This window comes from Sapajus apella, unplaced genomic scaffold (genome assembly GCF_009761245.1).
Source record: "Sapajus apella isolate SASKATOON/1434 unplaced genomic scaffold, GSC_monkey_1.0 scaffold32, whole genome shotgun sequence".
In the NCBI taxonomy this organism is placed as follows: Eukaryota; Metazoa; Chordata; class Mammalia; order Primates; family Cebidae; genus Sapajus; species Sapajus apella.
In genome coordinates, this window is record NW_022436972.1 from 22,551,510 (window position 1) to 22,578,676 (window position 27,167).

General features: G+C 40.5%; 1 protein-coding gene and 1 long non-coding RNA gene across 16 annotated transcripts in view; both read left to right on the plus strand.

The window, feature by feature from the left end:
* Positions 1–27,167, plus strand: part of ENOX1 (ecto-NOX disulfide-thiol exchanger 1) — a 619,252-nt gene that overhangs the window by 454,704 nt on the left and 137,381 nt on the right. For all 15 annotated transcript variants that reach the window (XM_032294769.1, XM_032294762.1, XM_032294766.1 and 12 more), the window contains 3 exons: positions 3,029–3,241; positions 20,708–20,814; positions 24,738–24,855. In XM_032294769.1, the coding sequence (XP_032150660.1) occupies positions 3,029–3,241; positions 20,708–20,814; positions 24,738–24,855 (438 nt within the window). The remainder of the gene's footprint in view (positions 1–3,028; positions 3,242–20,707; positions 20,815–24,737; positions 24,856–27,167) is intronic.
* LOC116562481 lies at positions 14,691–20,321 on the plus strand. Its single transcript, XR_004273967.1, has 3 exons — positions 14,691–14,932; positions 19,868–19,871; positions 20,311–20,321. It is a non-coding gene; the product is annotated as an uncharacterized LOC116562481 (long non-coding RNA).

A 27,167-nucleotide genomic window follows, 5' to 3' on the forward strand; every position in this document is an offset into this window, starting at 1 on the left:
TGCCTTAACTAATGTTTTTTTTAATTTAATTTGAATGTCAGTACATCAATCATATGTCGCCCTCCCTGTCAGTTTCAGAAAGTTCAGAAATGAAGATGAAATTGGGAGTTTTCAAAACTATATTCCTCTTTTAGGCTAATGGAATTCTGCCTCCTGGTACTTGTGAACATGTTAGAAAATCTCTTGGATACTTAGTTTTGAAATCGTGTATTTTCAGTGGCTTAATCCTAAGAATATTGTTTCCTCTTTCTGAAATGATAGTCTGCTGGTGAACTTACTGTGCTCTGGATCTAGGTGTGAAGAGCAATAAAATGCAGCTTTCAGACCATTTGAGTAAACATACGTTTTTACAATTTAAGTGTGTTTTTCCTGATAGTAAAGTTAGTCTATTTGTGAACTGAGCACCACAAGCAAGAGAAGGAAATACCACCTGTATATGAGAGAAAGAGACGAACGGCATTATGCTCCCTCCCTGTAAAGCTCATGACAAAAGCATTAGGATTTTTCTTTCTCTGTGTTACGTAGACACGAAAGTCACAGCAAAGGGGAAAAAATAGTACATGAAGTCAGTGTCTCTTTTTCTGTTGTTATCTTTTTTTTCTAAAAAAAAAAGAAAAAAAAAAAAAAAGATTTCTTCTCAGCATTAGGTTTATTTCTACTGTCTGTTCTGAGGTCCATTCTCCTAACATATATTGGTGGGGAGAGAGGTAGAGAGTGAGGATGGAGGCAAAATTTATTCTGCCTGTAACGGTCGCAGTGGGCCTCTCACAAACATAATGCTAAATTATGGGCCTCTCCATGGGCTGAACATAATATTAAGTTGTGTGATGGATTTTATCTTGTACAAGCCGCTTCGGTCCATGAAATGAGATAAGATACCATTGCAGCTGGAGTTCACTGAAGGTTGAACTTAGACTGAAATTCCAAAGTTAACAAAATGATGTAAGCTGGCTACAATACTCAGTAAGTGTGTTCTGTGCCTGTGGGTTGAGATTTTTAAGGAAACTTGAGTCTATCACTCACAGGATGTTTTGTGGGCGTTCCCAGGCCAGTTATCTCCTCTGGTTAAAGTATGAGGGCAGAGGAGCAGGTTTGCTCATAAAAAAGCTTTGATCCCCAAGTCTAGATTGCCGGTGTGCAGCAGGAGAGGGCTCAGAATGGTGGCTGAGCAGCATTCTTAGGGCACATCCCTAAAAGCTGCTTTTTTCCCTGAGGAAGGCAGAGCTTAGCTGCAGGACCTTGAATTAGGCTCAGCTCCACCTCCATTCAGGACGTGCACCTCCTGGGCAAACATCAGCCGCACTAACGAAGCTGTACCCTGGTCTGGGAGGAGGTCTTCATGAGAAAAGATACTGATGAATGTTTGTAAAGCGCACTATCAATTTACAAAGCACTCAATGGTGGGAAAGTTTCATATGATGTGTAAAATACTAATAACAACTCAATGGTTGATTTTAAAAATCTGGTGAGTAAAATAAAATCATTTTCTCAAGCATGAATCTCCAGCTGCCTATTCATGTGGAGTGTATGTATGTTTATATGTAAACAATACATAAAGATGTCTCTGATGCCCCTCTAGTGGAGGGGCAGTGCCTGGCACACAGTAGGCACTCAGTATTTTTTAAACGAATGGGTAAGAATCTGAATCTTTCAATCTAATTTTGTTCCTGATTTTTAGAATTCAGAGTCTACCTATGTTACTTGTAAAAATGTTGGATATTAGGCCAGGCACGGTGGCTCAGGCCTGTAATCCAGCACTTTGGGAGGCCAAGGTGGGTGGATCACCTGAGGTCAGGAGTTCAAGACCAGCCTGACCAACATGGAGAAACCCTGTCTCTACTAAAAATACAAAAAAAATTAGCAGGGCATGGTGACACATGCCTATAATCCCAGCTACTCAGGAGGCTGAGGCAGGAGAATCGCTTGAACCTGGGAGGCGGAGGTTGCTGTGAGCTGAGATTGCATCATTGTACTACAGCCTGGGCAACAAGAGTAAGACTTCATCTCAAAAAAAAAAAAGTAGGATATTTTTCCCTAAAGTACATTTTCTAGGAATTGCAGAATATAAATGAAAGACTTCTTCCCTCAGGTTTGCCTGGAAAATAGGCAGTGAGCCTTCAGCAGTAGTCAGATTGATTAATGTTGTAGCAACTGACATACAACTTCCAGTTCTAATTAACTTAATCACCCACAAACTTCCTTTTTCTCCACCTCCAAGCCATACAATACAGGTTTGTTCCGGTAACCATTCCCAAATAGGCAAGTCTGTTTTCTTTGAAATAGACTTTCTCACTTATTTTCATTTCCCACTTCCTATCCCCACACACATATATCTCAAACCAGCTTCAAATGGGCTTTCCATAGCCATCTAAAGCAAACACTGAACACCTCAGGAAACAAGCCTTCTTTTGTGGAAAACTAGGAAACATTCTATTTTTCAGCCTAATTAAATATGTGGTATTAGCCCTAAAATGAAATCAATTTTGAACTATAGTAGAATAAGAATTGACTTATTTCTAGTACTTGCCTTGGGAACAATAGCATACATTACAACCAGTTTTAAAGTAATCCGTTCTTCCTTCCACATTTTAACACTAACTCAGCTGATTCCATAAATCAGAAAACTGGTAACACTGTTTAATATTTTTGATAAAGGAAAAAAGAAATTGAGACCCAGTAGGTTAATAATAGTTTTTCAAGTCTATCTTAAGAAAGAGAAATCAAGATTTGGTGGAAGAATGAGGCTTACCTTATGCCTAAGAATGTCCAGAAGAAACCTCCTACCCCTGAGCTTATGAAGTTGGTCGAGGAGAGTGTGAACCTCTTGAGTGGTTCTGTGGTACCTTAGAGTTAGATGAGAAAAGAGAATTTAGTGATTATACGGCAGTCAGTCTCAGGAAAACCAATTTGTTCAGTTCTGAAACTATATCCACTAGGTTAGACTATGCCCTGTCTTTTGAGAAGAACAAGAATAAAGTATATTTTCTCATCTTGGCATTATTTGTACTCGGTGGTTTTCCATTTCCAGATGATAGCAAGTTTTCAGAGGCTATCACAGTGTTACTTTCCTGGATTGAACGAGGGGAAGTGAATCGGCGCTCTGCAAACCAGTTCTATTCCATGGTGCAGTCAGCCAACAGCCACGTCCGCCGGCTAATGAATGAAAAAGCCACCCATGAGCAAGAGATGGAGGAAGCCAAGGAGAATTTTAAAAATGCCTTAACTGGGATTCTCACTCAATGTAAGTAAAATTTTGGGGGCCATTTCTTTTGTTGTGATTTTTGCCTTTTCTTTTTCATTAATTTTATTTTTTCATTTGGGGGTAAGTAGTTCAATAATCTCCCATTTTTACTCCATATTCAATGGCAAACTTCATAACCTATTTCATGTTCTGTGGCAACTTGGAGGAACACGGACCCTGCCCTGAGAGTTTACTTCTCAAGGTGAGCAACGTTTCTGTAGCTTTTCCTCAGAACAGCAAGCCTGGCCACCAGGGCAGGGCAGCTAGATGCATCTGTGCCTGCTGGACCTACGACAGTTCTTGTCAGAGCTGCAGGGCCACCACTCTTCACCTGCAGGCTGTCCACACAGACCCCTATGTCCTCCTAGTGCTGACAGTAGGAAACAAACTTGAACACATTTTCCTTGGGCTCTGTGTAGGAAAAGCGTACCACCAGAAAAACTCCTCAGGATCTTTTATTTGGGTGAGCTGTGGCTGTCAAAATGGGCAACTCAAGAGTGGAGATGTTTTTGTCCTTTCTTCATTTGGAAAGCAAATTGCCTTAACTACTTAATGCCAGTGATTTTTTTTTTATGTCCAGAGTCTAAATGATGAAGGGGTGTAAATGGGGCTTTCTCTTAGAACAATAGTCAGGGTAATTACCCAGGGCTCTATTCAAAAAAAGGGCGTATATTTTTTTTATGGGCACTCTATCTGTGTCTGTAGTTAATGTCACAGCAGCATAATGCATCACAGCTGCCGATGTTCTCTTGCTTGGTAAAAGCCATTGAATGACACTGTAACAATGCCACGCTCCATTCTGTACCAGGTGCAGGGCCCTATGCGATAGTGACATATGGGGTGTATATATCCATTCTGAATATAACTACTATTTTCTGTGCTATCATGTGCCAAAATGCCTATCACCTCTTTCATCAGTGCAAACACAAGAAATATTGTATCTGTCAGGATGGGATGGAAGAGAGGGCAAAACCAAGATCTTAAATGTAAAAGTATCTTATATGACTTTATCAAAAGACAGGTTTTGCAGCAGCATACCATGTCATATAACAAATTCTCAAATGTAAATTTTAATAAGTGATCAAGTACGCAGTATAAGACCAATCTGTCTTATAAAGAAAAGGAATAGGAAAAATAAGACTGCTCTGTCTTTACACAGACTGATACCAGACCACCTTACCTAGATTCACCAGCCTTGAGGAGTAGTCCTTTGTTTAAGAGTGTATGTCTAGAAACTCTAAGGTTATTAGGGATAGAATACAGAGAAGTAATATTAACAGCAGTTTTTAAAGGAGGGCAAAAGAGAATGGATCAGTGGATAGAAGGAAGGTAAGAGTGAACTGGTAATGGAGAAAAATGAAAGCACAGTAAAACAATTCTAATAATACAATTTCTGCAAAGTTATGGTAAGAAGTCATATGCCTGAACAGTGAAACGATTACTGTATGTTTACCTTTCACTCACTGGCATCAATTTTAAATAAGTTCTAATTCCCATGCAGTGTGTAGTCCCAATGGGCACGGAAGACCCAACCGTTGGCTCTAACAATAAAGATAAGAGGGCAGCCATGGGCTAGAATAGGTGAGAATTTAGTTTTCTTTGGCAGTAACTATCGAAAGAGCCACCTATTAAAATGAGGCCCCTACGATGTGGCTGAAAGAACTCGACATGTCTACCTGTCATTATATAGGTGTGAGATGGCCCATATTTGAAGCAACTGAGATAGTGGACAGAAAAGTGTTGCATGTGGGATTACAAATACTTTTGGTATGAAAACCAAATTGGAAAATGATGTGGAGATTTACAGCAATAATAGGCTGCTGAATGCTGAATGTTGTGTTGAGCATCCAGCCTCAGGCAGCAGTGAAGACCCCAGCCACATTCCCTGGAGGCTACACTTTGGATGCCTAAGCAAGGGAGTAGGCAAGCAGAACCCGTGCTCTCCCCAGGCAGGCTGGCTCACCACTCCCTGAGAGGGAGTAAATGAAGGGGTGGAGCAGGGCCAGCAAGATCCTGTCTCCTAGAAACCACAGGAGTGGAGACTGCCTCTTGGGCACCTCAACCTTGAAATATCAAAAATGGAATCCTTGCTTTTAATCTTCAAACTTGTTCCTCTTCTGGTTATTCCTTCCCATTCTAATAAATTCTCAAGCCAAAGTCTTGTACTTTTTATATCTGCCATCTCCCACCACTACAACTTCCATCTAGGTCATCAAGAAGTCCCATTGTTTCTTCCTTTCAGAAATATACCCCGATTCAGCCCACCCTTCTTCATTTTAACTGCCACCACCCAAGGCAGGCTGTGGTTGCCCGATGTGTCAGTTAGACATGGCATCCACATGTGAGTAACAGAAAATTCTGCCGAACAGTATCTGAAACAAGTGGAAGATTTTTCTCTTCGGACATAGTAAAATCCAGATGTGGAGGAGTTTGTTGGCACTGGTCCAGTGGTTCAAGGCTGCCAGGGCTGAGGTCTCTCTGGTGATTTGCTTTTCCTGGATAGTTGTCTATGATGGTTGCTGTTGTGCTTGCCATCACATCTTCTTTTTCCAGGCTGAAATCACGTAAGAAAAGAGGAACAAAGACATAGGAAGGAGTCGCATCATTATAGCAAGAAAGCAAAACTTTCCCCAAAATCCATCCCCAGCTGACTTCCGCATGTGTCTCATTAAGCAGAATTATGACACCTGGCCATGCCTAACTACAGAGAATGTGAGAAATACAATTTTTGACTGGGCCTACTGCTCTCCAGAGTGAAACTGGAGTTACCATAATAAGGCAGGAGTGGAGAATGGCTACTGGGAAGAATTTTGCAGTTCTTACAATACAGAGTGCCTCCCTTTCTACGTCTACTCCAGTTCATTTATTTTTCACATTTCATCTGATGCAAATCAGATCATGTCTTCCCCACTTACATTCCTTGAGTAGCTCCCCCTAGCCTTTAGAGACTACTCACTGTCCCTAGCCAACAAAGCTCTCTGTGCCTACCTCTTTAGCATCAGTTATCCTCAGACTCACCATGTATCAACTCCATTGGCCCCCACTCCCCTTGAGCCCATCAAAACGACTTTCCACCATCTGGCCTTTACACATTCTATTCCCTCTGCCTGGAGTGCCCTTTCCCCTACTCTGTATGCTTGGCTTTTTCTTATCATGTAGGTCTTGGCTGAAGGGCCACCTCTTCAGAGCGGTCTTTCTGGTCCACCCTCTTCTAGTAGATTCACTATCACTGCATCTTATTAAGGTCCTTCGTAACACTTATCCAAATGTGTAGTGACTTCATGATATGTCTGCTTTTATTTATTATTGCAGGCATCACAAAGGAGGAGACGTGTCTTTGTTTAGTCATCAATATATATCAAGTCCTAGAACATAGAAATATGAGAGAAATGTTTGGTGGATGAGTGTGTGAATGAATGAGTAAACCGGAAGACAGGCAGGGGGGAACCCTGAAACAGTGAGTTCAGAAATTTCTGGTGACCTCATTGAGTAGTTTGGCATTGACGTTAGCGTCATCTACAGGAAACAAGGTTTCAACTTGCATGCGTAATGAAGCAAATCAGAGAAAAAGCTCAGTAGCTACACTTTTATTGGAAATTGCCACACTTTACCAAATTCTTGGTAGGAGGCTAGGAAATATTAGGAGAGTTGGGGTGAAAGAATCATCAAAAATTTACGTTGGAGTATCTCCAATTGTAACCATCTAGCAATCTCTGTATTTACCATCTGTCTGTTACTATTTGAGAATCCCCCTTAGCCCTGTAATTTGATTCTGAGAAGTATTTCAGCAGTTGGCAGATATCAACCGAGATTATGGAAATCCTACTGTGCTAGCCAGGGTGTACACATCCCAGCCATAGAGGCTCTGAGGGGCCTTCATTTGAGTCCTTGACAGCCAAGATCTTTCAAGATGACTTGAAGTTGGAAGTTGAGAGATACCTTAAATGTGAGCCTCGGCTAGAATTAAGCCTGTGAGGCAGAACCAGAAGATTGCATATCTCATTGAGCAGCCTCAGAACTTTCCATTCTCTTCTATGTGCTTTTACAAAAAAGGCTGCAAAGAGGATCCCAGTCTGTGAAAATATTAGCAGTAACCTCACTAACCTGGTAGGTATGTGCACATCTCCTCATCCTTTAATCTGAATACATCTCCCTTCCTGTCCGGAGTTTCCCACCCTCTAGTGGGGCTATATTTGTGTCTCAACCGCAATTCCTGCTTTCCACAGCTCTGTTCAGTGTGGTAAGCTGAGTTTGGCGTCAGGACTGTGGGGATGCTTGTAAAACAGTAACTGCCAAAGTCCACCGTGACTGACACATTTGCTGCATTTTCCAAAAGCAGAACCAGTCACACCCCATTTGTCTGCATTAATATTCCTGGCAAACACCACAGGAATCACATTTTGGCTTCTTCCCTTAGAACGAGATTAGAATTGTTAAGCACGAGTCTTCAAACGGAGTTGCACTTCCGTTTTCCTTCTCCCAGGTGGCTGGAAATTTCCTGGTTATTCCATAGCACCCCTAACTACTCCCTGCCACATAACGGATCTCCCCAGTGTCAGTGCCAAAAGATCTCCTCAGTGTCAGCAACGCTCTTGAAGGCATTCCCTGGTAGCCCATTCACTAAACAGCCATGCATGTTGAGAAATTCTTGTGAGGTGGTTTGGAAGCAGGTATATTGGCCAACTAGCTAACTAGTGGAGCAGGCCTTGTATCCCGAACAGAGGGCTCACTCAGCAACTTCCAGGGAAGCTCAGATACATTGCAGGGTTCAAAGCATGTTAAAAGCATGTGGGTCCCCTTATGGATTTTGCTGGAAATAACTAAGTGGCTGAATAGGACAAGGGAAACTTCAGGTGTACCCAGGAGCTGGATTCGATGCCCCTATCTCCTTTCCATGCTTGTGTATTTGTTCTTGCTTTCATTTGGAAAGGATCCATAGGCTCAAATGTTTGGCCTGGATTACTCTCCAGCCATTGAGGAGAAAGAAAGCTGAGATATCATTCCTGATGTTCAGTGCTTAACAAATGTCTTTTGAAAAACATCCCAAGCCATTAAGAATAATAACAACATAAGGAAAAAGTTGTGATTGATTTAAACGTCTCCATCAAAGTACAGCAGTTACCTTCTATCTTTGATGGTGTTTAGTTCTGTCCATATTTGCAGAAGTTCTAACACTTTTCATATCTCTGGTCTTCACACCAGGACCAACTATTAAATATCAAACAGTCATTGTTTTTTGGTCGAAGCCTTGGCTTAAGGTATCAAGGGGCTGTAACTAAACCAAACCAGAAGTTTGGGGAGTACAGCATCCATGCACTTCTGTGTGGGGTGCTTTTTCACTTTTGACCACGGATGTCTAGTCATCAAAGATGTGAGATGAGGACATTGTCTATCCTGCTGTGGCACCTGGGGCTTTCTCTTCCCTTTTGGGCCTGCTGGATAGATCTCATTTGCTAGATACAGAAGAAAGAGAAAATAATTGTCGGCACAGGTAAGTCATCTTTCTCATGTCACCTTATCCCAATAGTACCCTAGTCTCATCTTTATGTCATTTCTTAACCCGTCCATTTGCCAGAAGCTTCCCCAGGTTTTCCAACTCAGAGACATTGGAGTTTTGATCTTTGCTTTTTAAAAATTTATACTTCATAGGAACTCCCCATAGGCCTGCCCACTTTTAGTTTCTCAGTTATGAACAAAGCTTGTCATTTCAAAGCTCATACAGGATCTGTTTATGAAGTTCAGGAAGCATGGACTCACACATTCAGTTATTAATATGCATGCCAAGATGATGAGTTGTGCGTGCCTTTTTACAATTACAACACACATCTATCTAATAAAAATTTAAACACTCCATGGTATTCCCATTTTGCTACTTTCCCAACACTCTTCCTAGTAAGAGAGAAGGGAACAAACTGGAGAAGAAGCAAATGGGAAAGCCAGCAGCAGTGCAGAAGGGCTGATTAATATCAATTTAAGAATATGTGCCATACATACAATGAGCATGATTAAAGAGCAGAAATTATAGAATGTTAGAGCAAAGACGGATCTTAGAGGGTTGGGCCAAACCCTTTCATTTCACAGAGGAAGAAACTGGGGCTCAGAGAGCAGACATGAGAGGCCTTGGTCATTTAGCAGTTTATGGGCAGATTAGAACCAAGACTCTTGGCTCCTTGTACAGTTTGCTTTCTAAGTATATGTGTGTGTGGGGGTGGGTAAAAAACGAAAATTATCAGAAGGATATTATAAATGTCAATGTACAGTTTACAGGTAGAGTTGGAGAGGTGTGCTGATATCACACTGAGTATAAATGCTGGTATCTGGCAAGAGAATGAAGTATTTGCTTCTGGCACTACCCTCTTTCCTACCTCCACACATTTGCTTATGCTGTTTCCCTTGCCTGAAATATTTTGCCTTCTCCAAGTACCAAAATTGAAGCCCACTTCTATCACATTTCCTCCATGAAACCTTGTTCATCCATTATGACCCATAACCATCTCCCTTTCACCTACCTTCTGCAGCACTTGTTAATACTCTCTCCTTGAGCACTTACTTATTTTCTAATTATTTTATGTGCATCAAGTTTATTGTTTTGTTTGCTTGTTTTTCCCTCTAGCAAGATTTTAGGTTAAATAGAGATACTGGCCACTTACTCTTCTCTTTTCTACCTCACTGTGCCACTCCTGGACCTGACATAATTCTCATAAGCACAAAGAAGACCTCAGAAAAAATACTGGTTGTTGACCACAGGTGGAAAAGAAGGTGATGCTGAAAATTGGGCTAGAACCTAAACATTGCAAAACACAGTCTACATGTTGTTGCTTTTTTAGTAAACCATGATCTCAATGATCTTAGCTCTAATATGCCATTCTCTTTAAAGTAGAGCACACAGCATATACTTTAGTTGAGAATTTTACTGTGGGAGTATTAAGGTACTGTTATCAATATTATTTCAACATGGAGATTGGAAAAGTTAGAACTATCATACAACTTTGCTTTATACATTTGTGATAGAAAATGGCATCAACCTCATGTTACGTCTTAAAACTGCAAGTGGTAGAAAGACTTTTCACTAGGCAAAAAGATCTGGTTCTAATCCCAGTTTGACCATTAATTAGCCTTGTGACTTTGGGAAAGTCTTTTAAGCAACTGAAGTCTCCTTTTTTTTCATCTCAGTAATAAAAGGGTTTAACCGGATAATCCCCTAAGGCTCCTTTCCACCCATAAGATTCCGTAGTGCTTATCATATCAACCATGTGGATCCTTTATTGTCTCTGGATATCTAAACACAAGTATCTGCCAGGACCCAATCATGAGGTTCAAAGCTCCTAAAGTGATCATAGAACAGATGATCAGATACTACTCTGTGAAAATGTTCTGCCTATACCTTGCTGTGACGGTTACTCCTTTTGGACTACACTGTGAATTTTAAGCTACATTTCGATGCTGAGATTGTGTGCATAGCACTCTGCAGGTGTTGAAGACTGGTCAGAATTATTGTCAAAGACAGCTGCTCAGGATACTGACAGTTTTCCACTGTCATGCCCTCATCTATCTTCCCAGGTAAAATCGTAAAAGCCTCAGGTGTCTGAATGAATGATTAAATTCATTCCACAAATATTTATCAAGTGCCAGTTGTGTGCTAAGTGCTAGAGTGAAATGTGAGGGGTTTCTGATCTCTGTGTACTACGAACCCCCTTTTAGGCAGATTGGTGTCCTCGTCCACATTTCTTCTGCCTGAAAAGCTCTTTCTGAAATCATTTACTTTTTAGGAACATCTCAGCCAAACATTTTTTATTTCCACCAAGGGAAATTTGGCTTCTATGTCCCCTGCTGTCGAAAAGGAATTTTATGAAGTGTTAAAATGTTTTCCCATGTCGGTGGCAGTCATTGCTATAGTTCATGCATGGAAAAAAAATAAATCCCCATAACTGCTTTAGCAATGTGACAGGTTTTCTATTTCTCTTCAAAATTGTACTGATGGCTGTATTTGCCAATGCATTAAATGCTGGAAACATTATTTCCATTAAAAAAAACACCTCTTTGGTCTCAAGGAATAAATATCAAGAGAAAATAATTTGTGTAAAAATTTCAAAATCAAGGATGAGCACAGAGTGTTCTATTTCACAAGATGCCAAAGGTGATGGTGGAGGACAGTCTGCCTGCCAGAACTGAAATGAACCTTTTTTTTTTTTTGAGGGGGAAGGGTAAACTTCCTTTCAGTCTCATGGAAAATATATATATACTAAGTCAAATAATTATGTTTTTTTTAAAAGAAAATATTTTTAATACCAAAATGTAATATAGAAATCAAGTCTTATACTCTGGAAGAATAAAGAACTAGAGTACGTGTTAAGTGAAATACAGCAATTCAGGAAACGTATAGCTTCTGGGAGCTAAAAATGAAAACTCTGTCACTTTGATAGGAGCCCAGGTCTAGGACTGGACTCTAGCCACTGCCCCATGTCAGGAGAGGGGAGTGTGTGTGGATAGTATTGGAAGACTCTGGGAAATAGTCGCTGAGTTACACTGGACAGAATCCATACATAAAAACTTTTTTTTACAAAAATTTTTTAAAGCCAGGACACTTTCAAATTCAGGAAAAGTAAGGTGTCAGTAAAGCTACTTTAAAGCAGAGATAATGTGTTATTGACTCTTTGCATAACTGAAAACGAAGTACAACTTAGTGTTTGTTTTCCAACCAAAGAAACTGTACCCAGGGAGAATCATGAAAGAGTAGCCACAGACAAAATGAGAGGATTTCTATTTAAGGAGACAAACCACTTAGGTGTGTAGACACCTTCTACACCAAGGTAGATGTATAACCTGCAAAGCCAAAAATAATTGCTATCTGTTTCTTTGCTTATAAAGTTTGCTAAGCCTTGTTCTAGAGGCTCCCAGAGCCAGAAAGAAGATTAGGTATGGTCTAGTACAGCTTCCTTTTGTCTTGGGATTCAAACAACTAAGACACTTTTTTCAGGTCGCAAAGCTAGTTAGTGATGGAGCTAAGACTTGACCAACACAGGTTTCCCAGCTCTGTCTTCCCTCTACATGCAATCCCAAAACAGTGTTGTATTTGTGAAAGCACTCCCTTGGCCCCACCTCTGTAAGTTTCCCCTGATGAGGCTTATTCAATGACTTTTACTTCAAAAAAAGTAGGACAGACTGGATTTTAGATGAAATGAGAAGGCTGAGGGCACACACTGAGAGAAATTGGTTCCAGCCTGGTAGACACAAAAGAAGTAGAGACCTTTTTTCCAGACACTTTTATTCTTGTGCACTGTGGCTCATTCTCCTCAATACAGTTTTGTAGAGAGGTAAATGCAGCTTGCTGCTCCATCACAACTTCCAATGTTTGACTTGTTTGCTTTGAAAATTCAACTTACCTGCAAGTTTCAGCACAGGGGTCCTTTAAGCCTTTCTTGGCCTCCCTTGGCATCCTCTGCAGCTCCCTTAAGCGGTTCTCATCCTGCAATTCAATCATGTATTTGTTGTCTCCCTCAGGGGCTCTGAGCAGCTCAAGGACCAGTTACATATTTGGCCCTTTTTTATCCCCATTGTCTAGTACAAAGTCTAGCACATTACACACCCCAGAGCTCATAAGATTTTGGCCCACCATATTATGGGTATAAATACATGATTTGAAGTTGGGCAGATGTAATTCCCATTCCTAACTTCATCACTTCTAAATATATGACCTTGGACAAGTAAATATACCTCTCAGTAAAACTCAGTTTCTTCATCAGTGAAATGGGCATTCATACTAACACCTACCTCAGAGGGTCATTGGAAAACTTACGTAAGATAACGTGTTACATCAGAGGTCCTCAAATTTTAGCATGCCTTGGAATCACGCAGAGAGCTTGTTAGAGCAGTCTGTTGGGCCCCATCCCTAGAGCTTCTGCTTCAGTAGGTCTGGGCTATGCGTGTTTGCCTTTCTAGTGAGTTCCCAAGTAATGCTGATGAACCATACTTTGATAACTACTGTTTTAAATCATCAAGCATGGTGCCTGGCCCAGTAAGGGCCAAGTAATTAGAAATTGCCTAGCACCATTATATGATTTTTACAACCATTAATGTAGTTAGTGTAGACCCAGAGGAAATCAGGGTTGCCATTTTGAGGGTCACAAAGAAGAAAAGATCCCCAGAAACTAGGTCTCTCCTCCTGCTGCTGTGTGACAGCTCTTATTTAGCATGGAACCAACTGAATACAGGGCAGGCTGAATGAGTCTGGACTTGTTTCTGTTATTTGTAATGGAAACTGCAAACGTACATATCACTGGTGCAGACAGTTGGTCACCCTGTAATTCATGCCTTCTCTCATCCATCAGTAATGGCAAAAGTTAAGTTTGATTATGCACTGTTGGTAAAGGGTAAGACAAATAAACTGAAAAACACTTCGGGAACGTAAATTAGAATGCAATGTGCCAGTACCTTTCAAAATTAAAACTTTGGATGCTCTTTTATCTATCCTTTCTACTGCGAAGAATTTTTTATAAAGATACTTATGTAAGGATTTCAGAAGATATGTTGGAAGACGCTTATAAGCAGCCTTATTGATAACATACATATGAATTTTCAAGATAAGTGAAAAAAGCAGGGTACAGAATAGCATATGTAATATTAGCTCCTTTGTGAAAGTAAAACCAGTTTCTCATAGAAAAATATACGCCATTTGTATTATATGCATAACCTTTTTTTTCTGGATGGATCTGTTAATAGTGGTTACTGGTTACCTTTCAAAAGAGAAATTGGTAGAGTTGTCAAGATGGGAAGGTAGACTTTTATTTTTTACATTGTCCCCTTTTTCTTCTGTACATGCATTACTTTCATTTAGTCAGTAGGGGTAATCTAGGCAGGAGATTTATCAGAGTTAAAAACTTAATAAGTGCTGTGTGTTTTGAGGAAATACTAGATTTATAATCTCATGGATTGTTTTGTCACTTTCCAAAATTTTTAAATATATGCATTAATAAAGGGCTCTACAACTCCCTGTAGTATACTTGCATTGATACAAACCTTTAAAAGTCACTATATGACTAATATCCTTCTGTTTTATTTGAATAATTTGATCATTTGTTGCTTGCTTGAAATTAGCTAAAAACATCCTATTTTTTTATATACTTTGATCAGTATGTTTTTCTTTTTTTTTTTTTTTTGAGACGGAGTTTCACTCATGTTACCCAGGCTGGAGTGCAATGGCACAATCTCGGCTCACCGCAACCTCCGCCTCCTGGGTTCAGGCAATTCTCCTGTCTCAGCCTCCTGAGTAGCTGGGATTACAGGCACGCACCACCATGCCCAGCTGATTTTTTTTTTGTATTTTTAGTAGAGATGGGGTTTCACCACGTTGGCCAGGATGGTCTCGATCTCTTGACCTCGTGATCCACCTGCCTCGGCCTCCCAAAGTGCTGGGATTACAGGCTTGAGCCACTGCGCCCGGCCTGTTTTCCTTTTTTAAAATTCCACTCCCTAAAACAGAGGTCCCCAACCCCTGGGCCAGTGCTGGTCCATGGCCCGTTAAGAACTGGGTCACACAGCAGCAAGTGAGCAGCAAGTGAGTGAGCATTGCAGCCTGAGCTCCGCCTCCTGTTAGATGAGCAGTGGCATTAGATTCTCATAGGAACGTGAACGCTATTGTGAACTGTGCATGCAAGGGACCTAGGCTGCACACTCCTTATGGAAATCTAACTAGTGATAATCTGAGGTGGAACAGTTCTATCCCAAAACCAACCCCCAACCCCTGTCTATGGAAAGTTGTCTTCCATGAAACCAGTTCCTGGTGCCAAAAACATTCGGGACGCTGCCCTAAAAGAAACAAATATCTGGCCTCATCTAGCCAGGAAGTTCAGAAATATGATGTCTGCTGGCGGTGGTTTGGCCTCAGTTTTAAGAGGGCTGTAATGGACTCACATTGTCACGAGGCCTTTTTTTTATATGCATCTCAAGACAAAACCCCAGAATACCCTTTTCCCTCCTCAATTTGAAATTCTGGTCCATGCCTCCTTAAAGTATGGGTTTGACCATATTCATTCTCTGTTTCCTGGGCTTTCTGCCAGACTGACTGGCAGCTCCTTTGTGCTCAGGAGCCAGAACCCGAGTGAATGTGCTGGAGTCTGTCTGGGAATCTCTCTTATAGCAGCTTCCTCTTATGTGCTGTCCGACACTTACCACTCCTCCCTTGGACGCTGTCTTGCTCCTCTGGGTGTCCTGAGAACTGGAATCACTTACTGCATTCCCTCCATTATAATTCTTCAGTCTAGAGCCAAGGCTCATGTATTCCAGCACTACATCTAAAGCCTTATACTTTTCTTTTGTCCCTTCTCCCCTAGCTGTTAGTATTTAAAAACAATAAAACAAGCTGGGGAGGGAGAGGTCAACTATTTCATTTGTGTTATATGCCTTTGAAAATCTCTCATGAGCTACTCATAGAGGATTTGGGAAAATGTTATCCCTTAAAGGAAAAAACAAATTCCTCTGAACCCTACAGAGTTAAGGCTCTATCATGAACCTAGATAGCATTAAGAAACAAAAATTAAGCTTGGAAGATTTGTTTGAGGTGCTTTATTTAGGCAAGCCTACTGCCTGTAAGGACTTAATCAGTTTCTCCAGATATTTGGGACACTAGCTGGATTAAGGCTCTTTCAGTGCTATTTAGCTGGAACAAGGAATACAAGAGGTGCAGGGCCTGTAAGAAAGAACACATTCGACAGGACATGAAAAGAAAAAGGCTGCGTTCGTGTTCTCTGGGGGACCCTAACCTTTCTCTTTTATCACTTCCCATGCATTCCTGCCCAGAGCTCAAAACTCAGGCATCTTGTGCAGCCCAGAAATCTGAGCAATTGTGCTCAGTGGCTGCATTTTCCCAGGGAGTGTGCTTCAGTGTGGACTGTTTCTGGATAAAAGGATGTCCTGTTCTGAGCTGTCCCTCCCTGAAAGACTAAAGTCTGTTGCTTCTCATGATGGTCTGTAAAGTTCTCTATCAGTAAGAAGTATGCTCTAAACTCACCAAATGTCCAAACATTTTGGGGTTGGGAAAAATGCAAAAAATGTTGTTAAATTAGTCTTATGGATTTGTTTAAAATTTGAAGCATATATACATGTATGTGTGTTACGTGTATGTTCGGTGAGTGTACGTATCTCCACACAAACACATGTGTAAGTGAATGAATAACCACTAGTGAGGGTTTGCAGCTGTATGGAGTGATTAGCAACTTCATCAAGGCTCTGTTTATCCTGCCCTTAGGGTCATTTATAGCTCCTCGGTATACTAGGGACTCTACTGTGATATCTAAGACTGGCATTCAGGCGTATTTCTGAAGAATTTATCATTTTTACTTTTCTTATGATCCTCAAATAACCAAATTTAGGCAAAAAACTAAAACATAGAATTGGGGGGAAAGATTTGCAAAGTTTGAGGGGGTACATTTAAATTTTCTGATGGAGCGCTCTCTCGGTTGCTAATAGAAATTTGGGAAAATGTTATCCCTCAAAGAAAAAACAATTTACCCGCAAAACTTTTGAGTATACTTCCTTGAATAAATCAGGTGGCAATTGGAACAGGATCTCTGCTTTTTGTCTGATACAGGATTGTGTGGGATCTCTGGCCACCACTCTGTAGACCGCTAAGGTAGTGAAGGCATTGGACAGGGAGTTGATCTCAATTTGTTCTGCCTGCAGCACACCTTCTGTAAGCTGCTTGTTTTAAACAAATGCCAATGCTGTCTTGTTTGCTGGTTATAACTTTCTCTGAGAAGCAAAGTTTTGAAGAGCCTGTTAGGATAGTAACTACTTAACACAGAATAAGTAGTATGAATTATACCAGAAGTAGTAAGTGGTCATCTAATTCATGGGATTCCTCTCTGAAGTTTCCTGCTGTAAGCAATGAATAGTGTATTTACATCAGTCCTAGAAGTCATCTTGATTTATGAGTTTGAAAATATGCTGTCTTTGAATGACATTCATTATGGCATACTCTCAGAGGTGCGTTTTCTCTAATGCTCATGAATTAATGCTGATCCAAGCACTCCTCCAGAGTCCTTTTTGTGTGTGTGCCCAAGAACTTCCATTTGCAAGACAAATAGCTGGTTCAGGGACAGTGTGTGCAGCAATGAGAGAAGTAAACTGGGACATGTGAGCGTAGTTGCCAAACCTCAGCTGAATTACACAGTTATTGGGTTTTTGTTGGATTTTGTCTTGTTTTGTTTTGCTTTTTGATTGGTATAGGGAAAAAAGTGTAAAAGTTCATAAGAAAATTATTAAATCCCACTTAGTTTTATGTCTAATTAATTACCCTTTTTAAAAAGAATACAAGAAATTGAGAATGGTCCAGAAATTTTCCGATCCATCTCTTTGAATTCTGACTCCTTTCTGAACCCCTAATCCATATTTCAGCCCCACTTGGATGGTCTTCAGGCATCTCAAACTCAGCATGTCCGAAAGCAAATTCCTCATCTTCTTTCTCAGCCCTCACCTGTGCTTGTTCATGTAGTTTGGAACGTACTTCCCAGCTCCAGTCATTGTGATCTCCCACCCCTCTTCCTCTTCCCATGTAGCAAGTCAGCTGCCTCCTCCTATTAAGTCTCCCTGTCAAATGACTGCCTGTACCACACTCCGCGCCAGAGCCTCTGCCTTGATTCATTCCTTTGTAAGCCCTCCCAAGCCAATTCTACAATATAAAGTTTCTAATCAGAGCTAGCATACATGGTCCTTCTTAATTCATACCTAGCACTAGCCCCAGCCCCATAGCTACTTTCACTCATCCTCCCACAACTATACCAGCCTTTGAACAGGCCATCTCTGCCTTCTCTGCCAAGCAAGCATCGCTTCACTATTTAAGACGTGGCAGAAATGTTGCTTTATTTGTGGAATGTTTTCTAATTCCACTAGTCTACTTAGTTACGCTCTTCTCTGTGTCCTCAAAGCTGTCACCTGTGCCTCTCTTACACAGGATAATTATCTGCTTGTCTTTCTTTCTCTTTTGAAACTATGATTGCATCAAGGACAGGACTGGGCCTTGATCATATATTTCTAGCAATTAATCAAGTTCCTGGTACCTAGCAGGAATCCAGATGTTTGTTGAATGATGAATCAACTGAACTTATGCCCTGGGATATGGTAATAATGTGTTCTAAGTAACTGAGGCACTTAGCCACAAACAGGAAATATCTAATAGCACATGGCTTGAGTAGATGTTAGGGGATCGCCTTTTACCCCTACACCTGTGCACTATTGGAAATGTTATTCCTTAAAGGGAAAAACAAATTCCTCTGAACCCTACAGAGTTAAGGCTCTATCATGAGCCTAGATCACATTAAGAAACAAAAATTAAGCTTGGGAGATTTGTTTGAGGTGGACCATTGGGCCCTTCTCCTTAGTGCTTTCTATTCTGTACTCCTCCAGGTGCATTACTATTCTCTCTTACCTTCCTTCTCTCTGACCCCTTACACATGTTTATGATCAGATATACTTTTCTTTAGTGTTTCTTTTTTTTTATTAACAGCCTTCTCTGATTGATGTCAGAATTTTCACTATTACCACCCAAACAGTCTCAACCCTTATTGTCCTTTCCCCTTAGGACTGGTGACAGGACATCATAGTTCTTCCCCTTCTAAATGATGCCAAAGAGCTCTGTTGTCATAAGCAGTGAAGCCCATTACTCTTTTAATAACCACTCCTGCCAGCCTAGATTTGGGGCTGACTATTCTGTGTTGCCCCTACAGAAGGCAGCTGAAATTCTCAATGATTCCAGCCTGTGTACAGATAAAACAGAAAAGCCCGAGTGATCTGCCAGAACAGATTCTCTCCTCTGCTGGCCATGCTGCAGGGCAGCCAACCAGAGCACTAAGGGTCAGTGGTGAGCTGAAGGCCAGCACTGAGAGCAGCCCCAGGTGTTTAGTCTGATATTTAGTTCTTCCAGGTGAGGTCAGGGAGGGAAGCCGCATGTGCCCAAGGAGAGTATGAGCCAAAGTGAAGGCAAATCCTCCTCTTAAAATTGAGTGAAATAAATTCATCATGTGACATGATGGCAGGTTTTGCTAAATAAGGAGATTTGGGGTTGGGGTTCTCCTGAAGTGGAAAATAGTAAAAATATTAATAGTAAAAAGATAAAAGCCCGCTGTGAAAATTAGCCGTAGATTGAGAAGTAGTTCCTCATCAGCATACAAAATATTCATGATATTGTAAGTGAATGGAATTTGCTTTTTTCCTTCTGCTCCATTATACACTTATTTTGTGTGCTCATTTTAAAAATTATGGCACCAAGTGTTCTTCTGTGGGGATTAATCTATCGCTCTTTGACATTCTTTGGACACCAGAAGATTTGGAAGAGCTTTGATGTCCTTTTTTATAATAGAGCCTTGGGAATCACTTATGAAAGATTTATGTTGATAGGGTGTTAGAATCCTTGAGAACCTAATTTTATGCCTTCCTAACTAAAAATTTGGAAGTTTAGTTTTAATCATACGATTAATTCAGTGCTTTAATTTCCTTCATCTCATGCTTACTGGATCAATAACTGTTTAAGCAAGATTAAGTCTACAGTTAGTTAGCCCCACCCCTAATACCCACTACTAAGTGCCCATGCCTTTGTCTAGGTAGTTTTGTTCACAACCTCTCAACATTTACCAGTCCAGTAGCACCAGGTCTGGAAGCAGCAGAAGTGCTAAATTAAGTCAAGATGGTAAAGTTAGAACTTCAAGTGGTTTGGGAGCCAGAGCCTTATGAAAGTGACAATGGAATGTGATCGTGAGGAGCTATGGAGGGCACCCTATGGTGGTTGAAATAAGACCTGCATGCCAGTGCCGCTGGTTGGGTGAGCTTTGGTCTGTCTTGACGTGGAGGCTGTGGTGCCTGTTCCCTGCCAGAGGGCTGGAGAGCTGGCAGCAGTCAGGGGGAGAAACAGGAGCCAAGGAGGAAGAATGACCCCCTGAGATTGAGGGGAGATATGGCATGGCTATTTATTGTCCCAACTTGGAACTTGGACACGATAATGTCTTGAGAGGACTGTGATTGAGTCCTTGAGATAGATACCAAAAGGAAAAATAATATATGATTGGCTCTTCTTCATTCAGCCACTTCTCCCTGGCTTCACTTCTCCATACCCAACCCTGGCATTACTTTGTATATCTGGATGCCAACACCAGTGTCTATATATCTATAGATCTAGGTATATAGATAGACCAAATCACATATTGAAACAACAGCTAAAGAATGCTTGGAAGTAGATGCCCATGCCCTTTCCCAGTCCTACTTAGAATCTGTTTTAACCTAAAGTTATGGAGGCAGACTTGAAGGGAGACATCCCCAACCTTGCTAAAATGTAAGTACAAAAGGCACAAATTGGATGGATATTGATGATGTTGTGTCTATTGTGACATCATCCATAGACTCCTAGTGTCTTTGCTTTGCTTCCCTATAGTGATCACAACATAAATTACTTGTCTTGTTTGACTTCCTTGTTCACCAAAGTTGAGCAGATTGTGGCCGTTTTCAACGCTTCTACCAGACAAAAAGCTTGGGACCATTTCTCGAAAGCCCAGCGCAAGAACATAGACATTTGGCGAAAGCATTCTGAGGTTGGTGATTTTATTATTACTTTTTAACCACCATCACACAGCTGGATTGGCAGAGAATAGCATGGCTGCAGCCATGATGGTTTCTGTTACAGTGGGCAGTCTGCCTGCCATTGTCTGGTCTCACTGTCAGCTCCAAATGCAGCTGAGATTTGTTCCTTGTCCAGAAAAGCAGCTGACTTAACACTTATGAGAACAGAGTGTTTTTCTCCCCTGCTATGGGAGAAAATAATTTTCCCCATTCATAGTAAAGATCTCAGAAATAAACCAAGACACTTTGCCTAGCAAATTATTTTGAAGAAAAGTGTAACTTACAATAGAAAACTGACTTTTAAATACAGAGGTTTTTTTTTTTTTTTTTTTTAGTGTTCTACGTGATGCTGACAGTTTGCTCTTTGGACAAGTACAACTTTCTGTCCATATTTTCTCATCATAATCCCCTATGCTAGCCAGTTAGTCCTATTACACTTCTCCCCAGAGCCAATGTTGTAAGGGGAGTAAATATCTAGGCCAGCTGGGTCCACCCATCGGCATTCATGCATGTGTGAAGTGTGAGTATCTACCCCCGAGAGAACAGTCTAGAACTTGACCTAGTCACCTAGAAGGACCAAAATGTGTCATTAGTCATTGGTCGTCCAGCTGTTATTTTTAACTCCACAGAGTAGTGTACCCTTTGAACCTGTACTTTAAAAGTAAGTATACTGTCTTTGCTTCTTTTTTGTTTATGAAAGAACGTTTTTCATTTGGATGCCTCTCCATCTCTAGCATGTTAATATTAAAGTTCTCTAAATGATATTCCCCTCTTTCAAAATTCCAAACTTATGGAAGGTAAGGTTTATTTATTAATGATTTTGGCTCACACTTGTAAAATAAGTATTTTATATAGAGTTTAAGGAACCACAGAGTACTATGATATCAATCATTTGGGTAGCATTTTAAGTGCCCATTAGCTAATGCTAAATTACAGTTGAATACCAATAGCACTAGATGTAACATCCACATGAATACCAAATGAATTCTTTATTATCACTGTTATTATGGTGAATACCGAATGACTTCACAATAATGTGACACTTAAAATGCTAGTGCAATTTATTGTTAAGAAGGACACTTTTTATTTTGTTCACTAATGCCTAAGGTGGTGGGTGACTGATACAGTTCTGTTTTTCTGTTCAGGATTATGAGTAAGGAAGAGGTGGGATTTCTGTCTAATTTTTCAGGGGCCAGAAAAATGAAGGATGCTTTCCTGATGTTCTCCCTGACTCTGACCTAAGACCCAGGTCCAGGTTGATTTTCAGGATTAAAAAAGAGTCCTCTGTTTGTGATACAGTATACAAACTGAGGGTTATGAAAATACAAATTGGAGTCCATAAATGATGATTCAGATTTGGGAATGATCAGTCTGTGAATTGTTTATTTCTTCACATAAAAACCAAACATGATTAAAAGGAGTGTGGAGAGACAGGCTGGTGGCCTGATAATAAACCTGAGCATAAAAAGGCCATCATTAGAATGTGTCAGCAAATGTCACTTACTGATCTGAATCACGCTTCCCACCACATCTGTCTCAACTTCTCACCTTTGCTTAGCCCTGCCTCCTCCCGTGGGTACAGTGGGGAGCAGGACGTGTGAACGCTTCCATGCAGGTCTAAGGAAGCCTGCTTGCTTTGCTTGGTACTAGGAGGCAGAAGTGATGCTCCAGAGGGACAGATGGAGTGCAACTGTCAAAGGTGCTCCTGTGAAGGGTGTTTATGCCTTCCTGCTACTCTTCCCACCTCTTTGATATATGTTAGGACACAGAATTCTAAATTAGCTGTGATTTTCTCTCCCGCGTGTCACTTAATTGATTAAATACCAGTTGGTAATTTAACATTGTGGATGATTTCTCAGTTGCGTATAAGCTTGATAATTGGCTTGATTTTTTCCCACATTCCAATGTACAGCATCTGTTAATTATCTGCAACACCTCTACAGATTTATTAGAGTGTACTAGTGATTTAATGCTGAACCAGAGGCACCCTGTGGAAACACCCTCAGCTTTTTTTTTTCCTCAATTTTTTTTTCATTTCTACCACCCTTTCCCACAAGAACAACTACCATATGACAGTGTGTCATTAATCGCAAGGACTAAACAACAGGCCCTTTCAGCCTCATTTATTCTTTCCACCTGACTTTTCCTTGTTTCAAGTGTTTTCAGGCCAACTCTTTGGGAATTGGGCTCTTTGTCAGTAGAAAAATTAGCTGTCCACAGCCTAAAAATTTCCCCACTAATCACATGTGACATCTGCCTCCAATGCCTGATGGTGTTATTTAAGATGGAATTGGCACCTCTTTCTTCTGGGTGGCATAATCAAATAAGGAAGCCTTGTCTGCCGTCCCTCTGGCCTCTTAGATCTGCCCTGTAATTGGTGCCCCTGACCCCACCCCAGACCTTGTCTCTCTGCTTTCCCCCTTCCCTGTCCTCTGCACGGGTGATTCCCAGGGTACATAGTTGATCATTCAAATGCTGTTAGCAATAAATAATTTCTTCTCCATCATGCTATAGTTAAAATCTGTGAGCTAAGGAGAGTAAAGAATTGAGAGAACCCATAACATGAAGTGATATCTGCATGTCCATCAAATGGGCACTGGAACCATGTTTAAAGTCATACCACTAATAAATTAGGTGTAGTAATTTACTTTTATTGTTACTCATATGTTTATTGATCATAAAATGAAATTATTGTAACTTTGACTTTTATTTAGAGACTTTACAGAGGGAAAAAGAATAAGGGAGCCTTTCCCGTTTTAAGTATTTCTGAAGACAGTACATGTAAGAGAACAGAATGAATAAGGAAGGATTCACAAATATGTAATATACAGCTTGATACAAAATAATATAAATATTTAGCAAAAGTGATTACAGTGTCCTGATTTTAGGCACAGTAGTAAGAAATTTACTATATAATTCTTTACTCTTTACAATGAGTTTTCACAAATGCTGTTGCATTCAGACAGCTTTGTATTGTTATTCCTCATTTGTGAGTGAATAGACAAAGTCTCAAATAAATTAAATAACTTGATTGTAGTCACTCCCCTAATAAGTGGAGAAAGTAAGATGTGATCTTAAGATCTGTGGCTCTAAACGTGATGCCAAAGCAACAATTACAACAAAAACAATAACCCCTACATGACCATGTGCAGCACAAAAGAAAAGGCATGTTTGTGTTTTATTCCCTAACATCTTAGTAATTTTAAATTTAGTTATCTAGATGGTGTATGTGTGCTTATATTTGTGCATATGTGATCACACATGTGCACATACGCACATGCAGGGGCACCATGTTTGCATGAGAAATAATAATTTCCAGCATTATCAACTTAGCAAACCAGGTGTCTGGCATGATACTAAGTGTTGTACATGCATTAACTCATTCATCCTCAAAACTATTTTTATCATAATATTCCAGGGAGCAATTTAGTTTAATAGAGATGAAGAATTCTTTCTAATGTCACACACAGTGGGTGAGTGGTAGAACAGTCCTTTTTAAAATTCCACTGTTAATGTTCCTAACCATAAGTTCTAGGTCCATACTGTACATATGCCAGCCATGTAACAGATATTTTTATGTAGTCTTTGCAGCTCTGCTAGGTGGATGTTATTATCCCCTTTGTAGAAACGAGGAAATTGAGACTCAAGAGAGATTAAATAATTTGCTAAAGAGCCCTTAATTAGTCATGGGTGAGCAGGGATTAATCTCAGCCTGACCTTGGTCTATCCTCTACCCCATACCCTCCAGAACCTCCTTTAGGTTAGGTGAGGCTATATTTGGGAGATAAAACCTTTGGATTCTAAATGTTAATATGTCAGTTATATACACCCAAAGACCATTGGGGAAAGTCATATGTGTCTATGACTCTGACATTTGGGTATCCTCTACTTGCAGGAGCTCCGGAATGCTCAAAGTGAGCAGCTCATGGGCATCCGCCGCGAAGAAGAAATGGAAATGTCTGATGATGAGAATTGTGACAGCCCTACAAAAAAAATGAGAGTCGATGAATCAGGTAATGCCAATAACTGCCACAGACCCATGAGGTATCATAATGATCTTCCAAATCTCAGATGGGGAGTAAGTATTGGGAAATGGCCCTATAACTCACTTTTATTTGAATTATACTAAACTTTCATCTTTGAGTGACTCTGCTTTTTATTAATAGAACTTTAAACTCCTTCTTAGGAACAGAGTGATTTAAATTGCTCCAGTTGTTTCTCCATATGTAGATCTGGGGCCATTATGCTTTTTTTCAGGGATATTTGCCTGTTTCCATAAAAATCCTTTTCCAGAGCATGGCAGCCACAGCTGATGCTAAAATATGGATAAAATTTGGTTTTAGTCAGTGTACTTCTTACATGGGAATTGTTTAGTCCCCCTGAAGAAGCTTTCTAGCTTCTGAGCCAAGATGCTGGAGAATTAGACTTCTTTTCGCATAAATCTTCTTTCACCTAACCTGTATGTAAAAAGCTGGCCCCATCTGGTATCAAGCTAGGGTTGTCATTCCTTGGGTTGTAAAAAGAAGGGAAGCTTAGAGAGAATCTTGCTTGGTGTGCTTTGTCTAATGGGAGATGCTAATTTAAAACACTCTCATTGAATTATATATAAATCCATTGGTATTGTAAAAGCAGGCAAGGGAAAAGCTCATTCAGAACATGAGACACCAAGGAAGACTGCTTGTCTGAGTGGAAAGGTATTGTCTAAAGGACCTAGGAAGAACCGTAATTGCCATGATTGCCAAAAAAGAAAATGACAGAGATGGTATAGATTTGATCTGTCTCCTCGTGTACAAGTGAATAAAACACACATTCGTTACAGACTCTTTAACAGAAAGATTGCAGGTGATTAGAAATCAAGGATCTTTGTTAATTTATTAAGAGGCCAAAATCAAGATTCCAAAAGGATCAGGTCACCAAGACGGCAAAGTGGTCAGGATGTTCTGTTTCTCTGGGGCTGTAGAAGAGAATGTCAGGAGTGCGAGTGGCGATCATAAGAAAAAGCTCCTGCATACAGGCATATATAGAAAGGGCTTTAATTTCCTTAAAGTAGTGGTTCTCAGTCCAGTAGCATCAGCATCATCTAGGAACTTACTAGAAATGTAAGTTAGCGGGCCCTACCCAAGACCTACTGAATCAAAAACTTTTAGTGAGTACAGGGGTGTGGGCAAGTGAAATCCCGCAGTCTGTGATTTAAGCCCTATGGGAAATTCTGATGCATGCCAAAGTTTGAGTACCACTGCCTTAGAAGCTTTCCCTTTCACCCTCAAATTCCATTCATTTTAATCTTCCAGAAGTTTAGCGTACAAGCCAGCACTATGCCACTATATTCTGAAGCCATATGTCCTTTCTCTGAAAAATGAACCGAGCACTTATGTGTCAATGATGTATGTCTCCTACTAAGCCCATGTCAGATTCCTCAGGACTGCTTTACTCTCGGGTTTGTTTATTTGAGGAGACCACCTTCCTCACAAGATTTCTATTCTCCAAACCTTCACATAGCAAAAGAAGGGAATCAAGGATTTGTGTGTTTCTTAAATTCAACGAGATCTTCAAAAAAAGAAATACATTTTTTTGTCAAAAGCGCTTTCATCCTTTGTGAAACTTCTGGATGAGGGGCAAGTTGACATGAAACTTGGATGCTTAATATCCTGACAAGGTAGGTGTAGGAGAAAAGAGCTGCATCAGTCAGAAGTTCTGATTTGAACCTGTGGCTTTTTGTTTGTTTTGGTGATGTTTCTTTTTAAATAGCTTGTCAGCTTCCCCAGTAAGAATTGTATATAATTTCATAGTCTGCTTAGCATAGGACCAGAATAATGATGACTCTGAACAGTACGCTCACTGATGAGGTATTGCAACACGTACATGCCTATAGGATTGGGGCTGGCCAATCCCCCAACACCTCTCTTGGTTTATTCACTAGGCATCTGATGAGATCATGAAGTAGAGCCTGAACTTTCAAAACACTTTTACCAGTCTGGTTACTTGATCAGCGGAATTAATGAGCAAAGAGCAGGGCATGTTGTGTACCAGGTTCTGAGGGAAGAGATGAAAGAACTGGAGTTCAAATGCCAGGCCCTGAGGAGTTCAGAGTCTTTTCATACTTTTCAAAATGAGATGGACCAGAGATCATGGCATGTGGTTTCTGAAGAAAGGACAAGACTGATTAAAGGGAAAGGAAGGCAACTAACCTTTTTTATTCCACGGGGGCCCTGAAGATCTGGCCCAGAGGCAGGCAGTTGTCTTCCTTTCAGCCCTGCTTATTTGGGGACACAGCCTGACAGCAAGAATTCCCATCTGGTCTTTTGTTCAAACCTCAGACAAATCC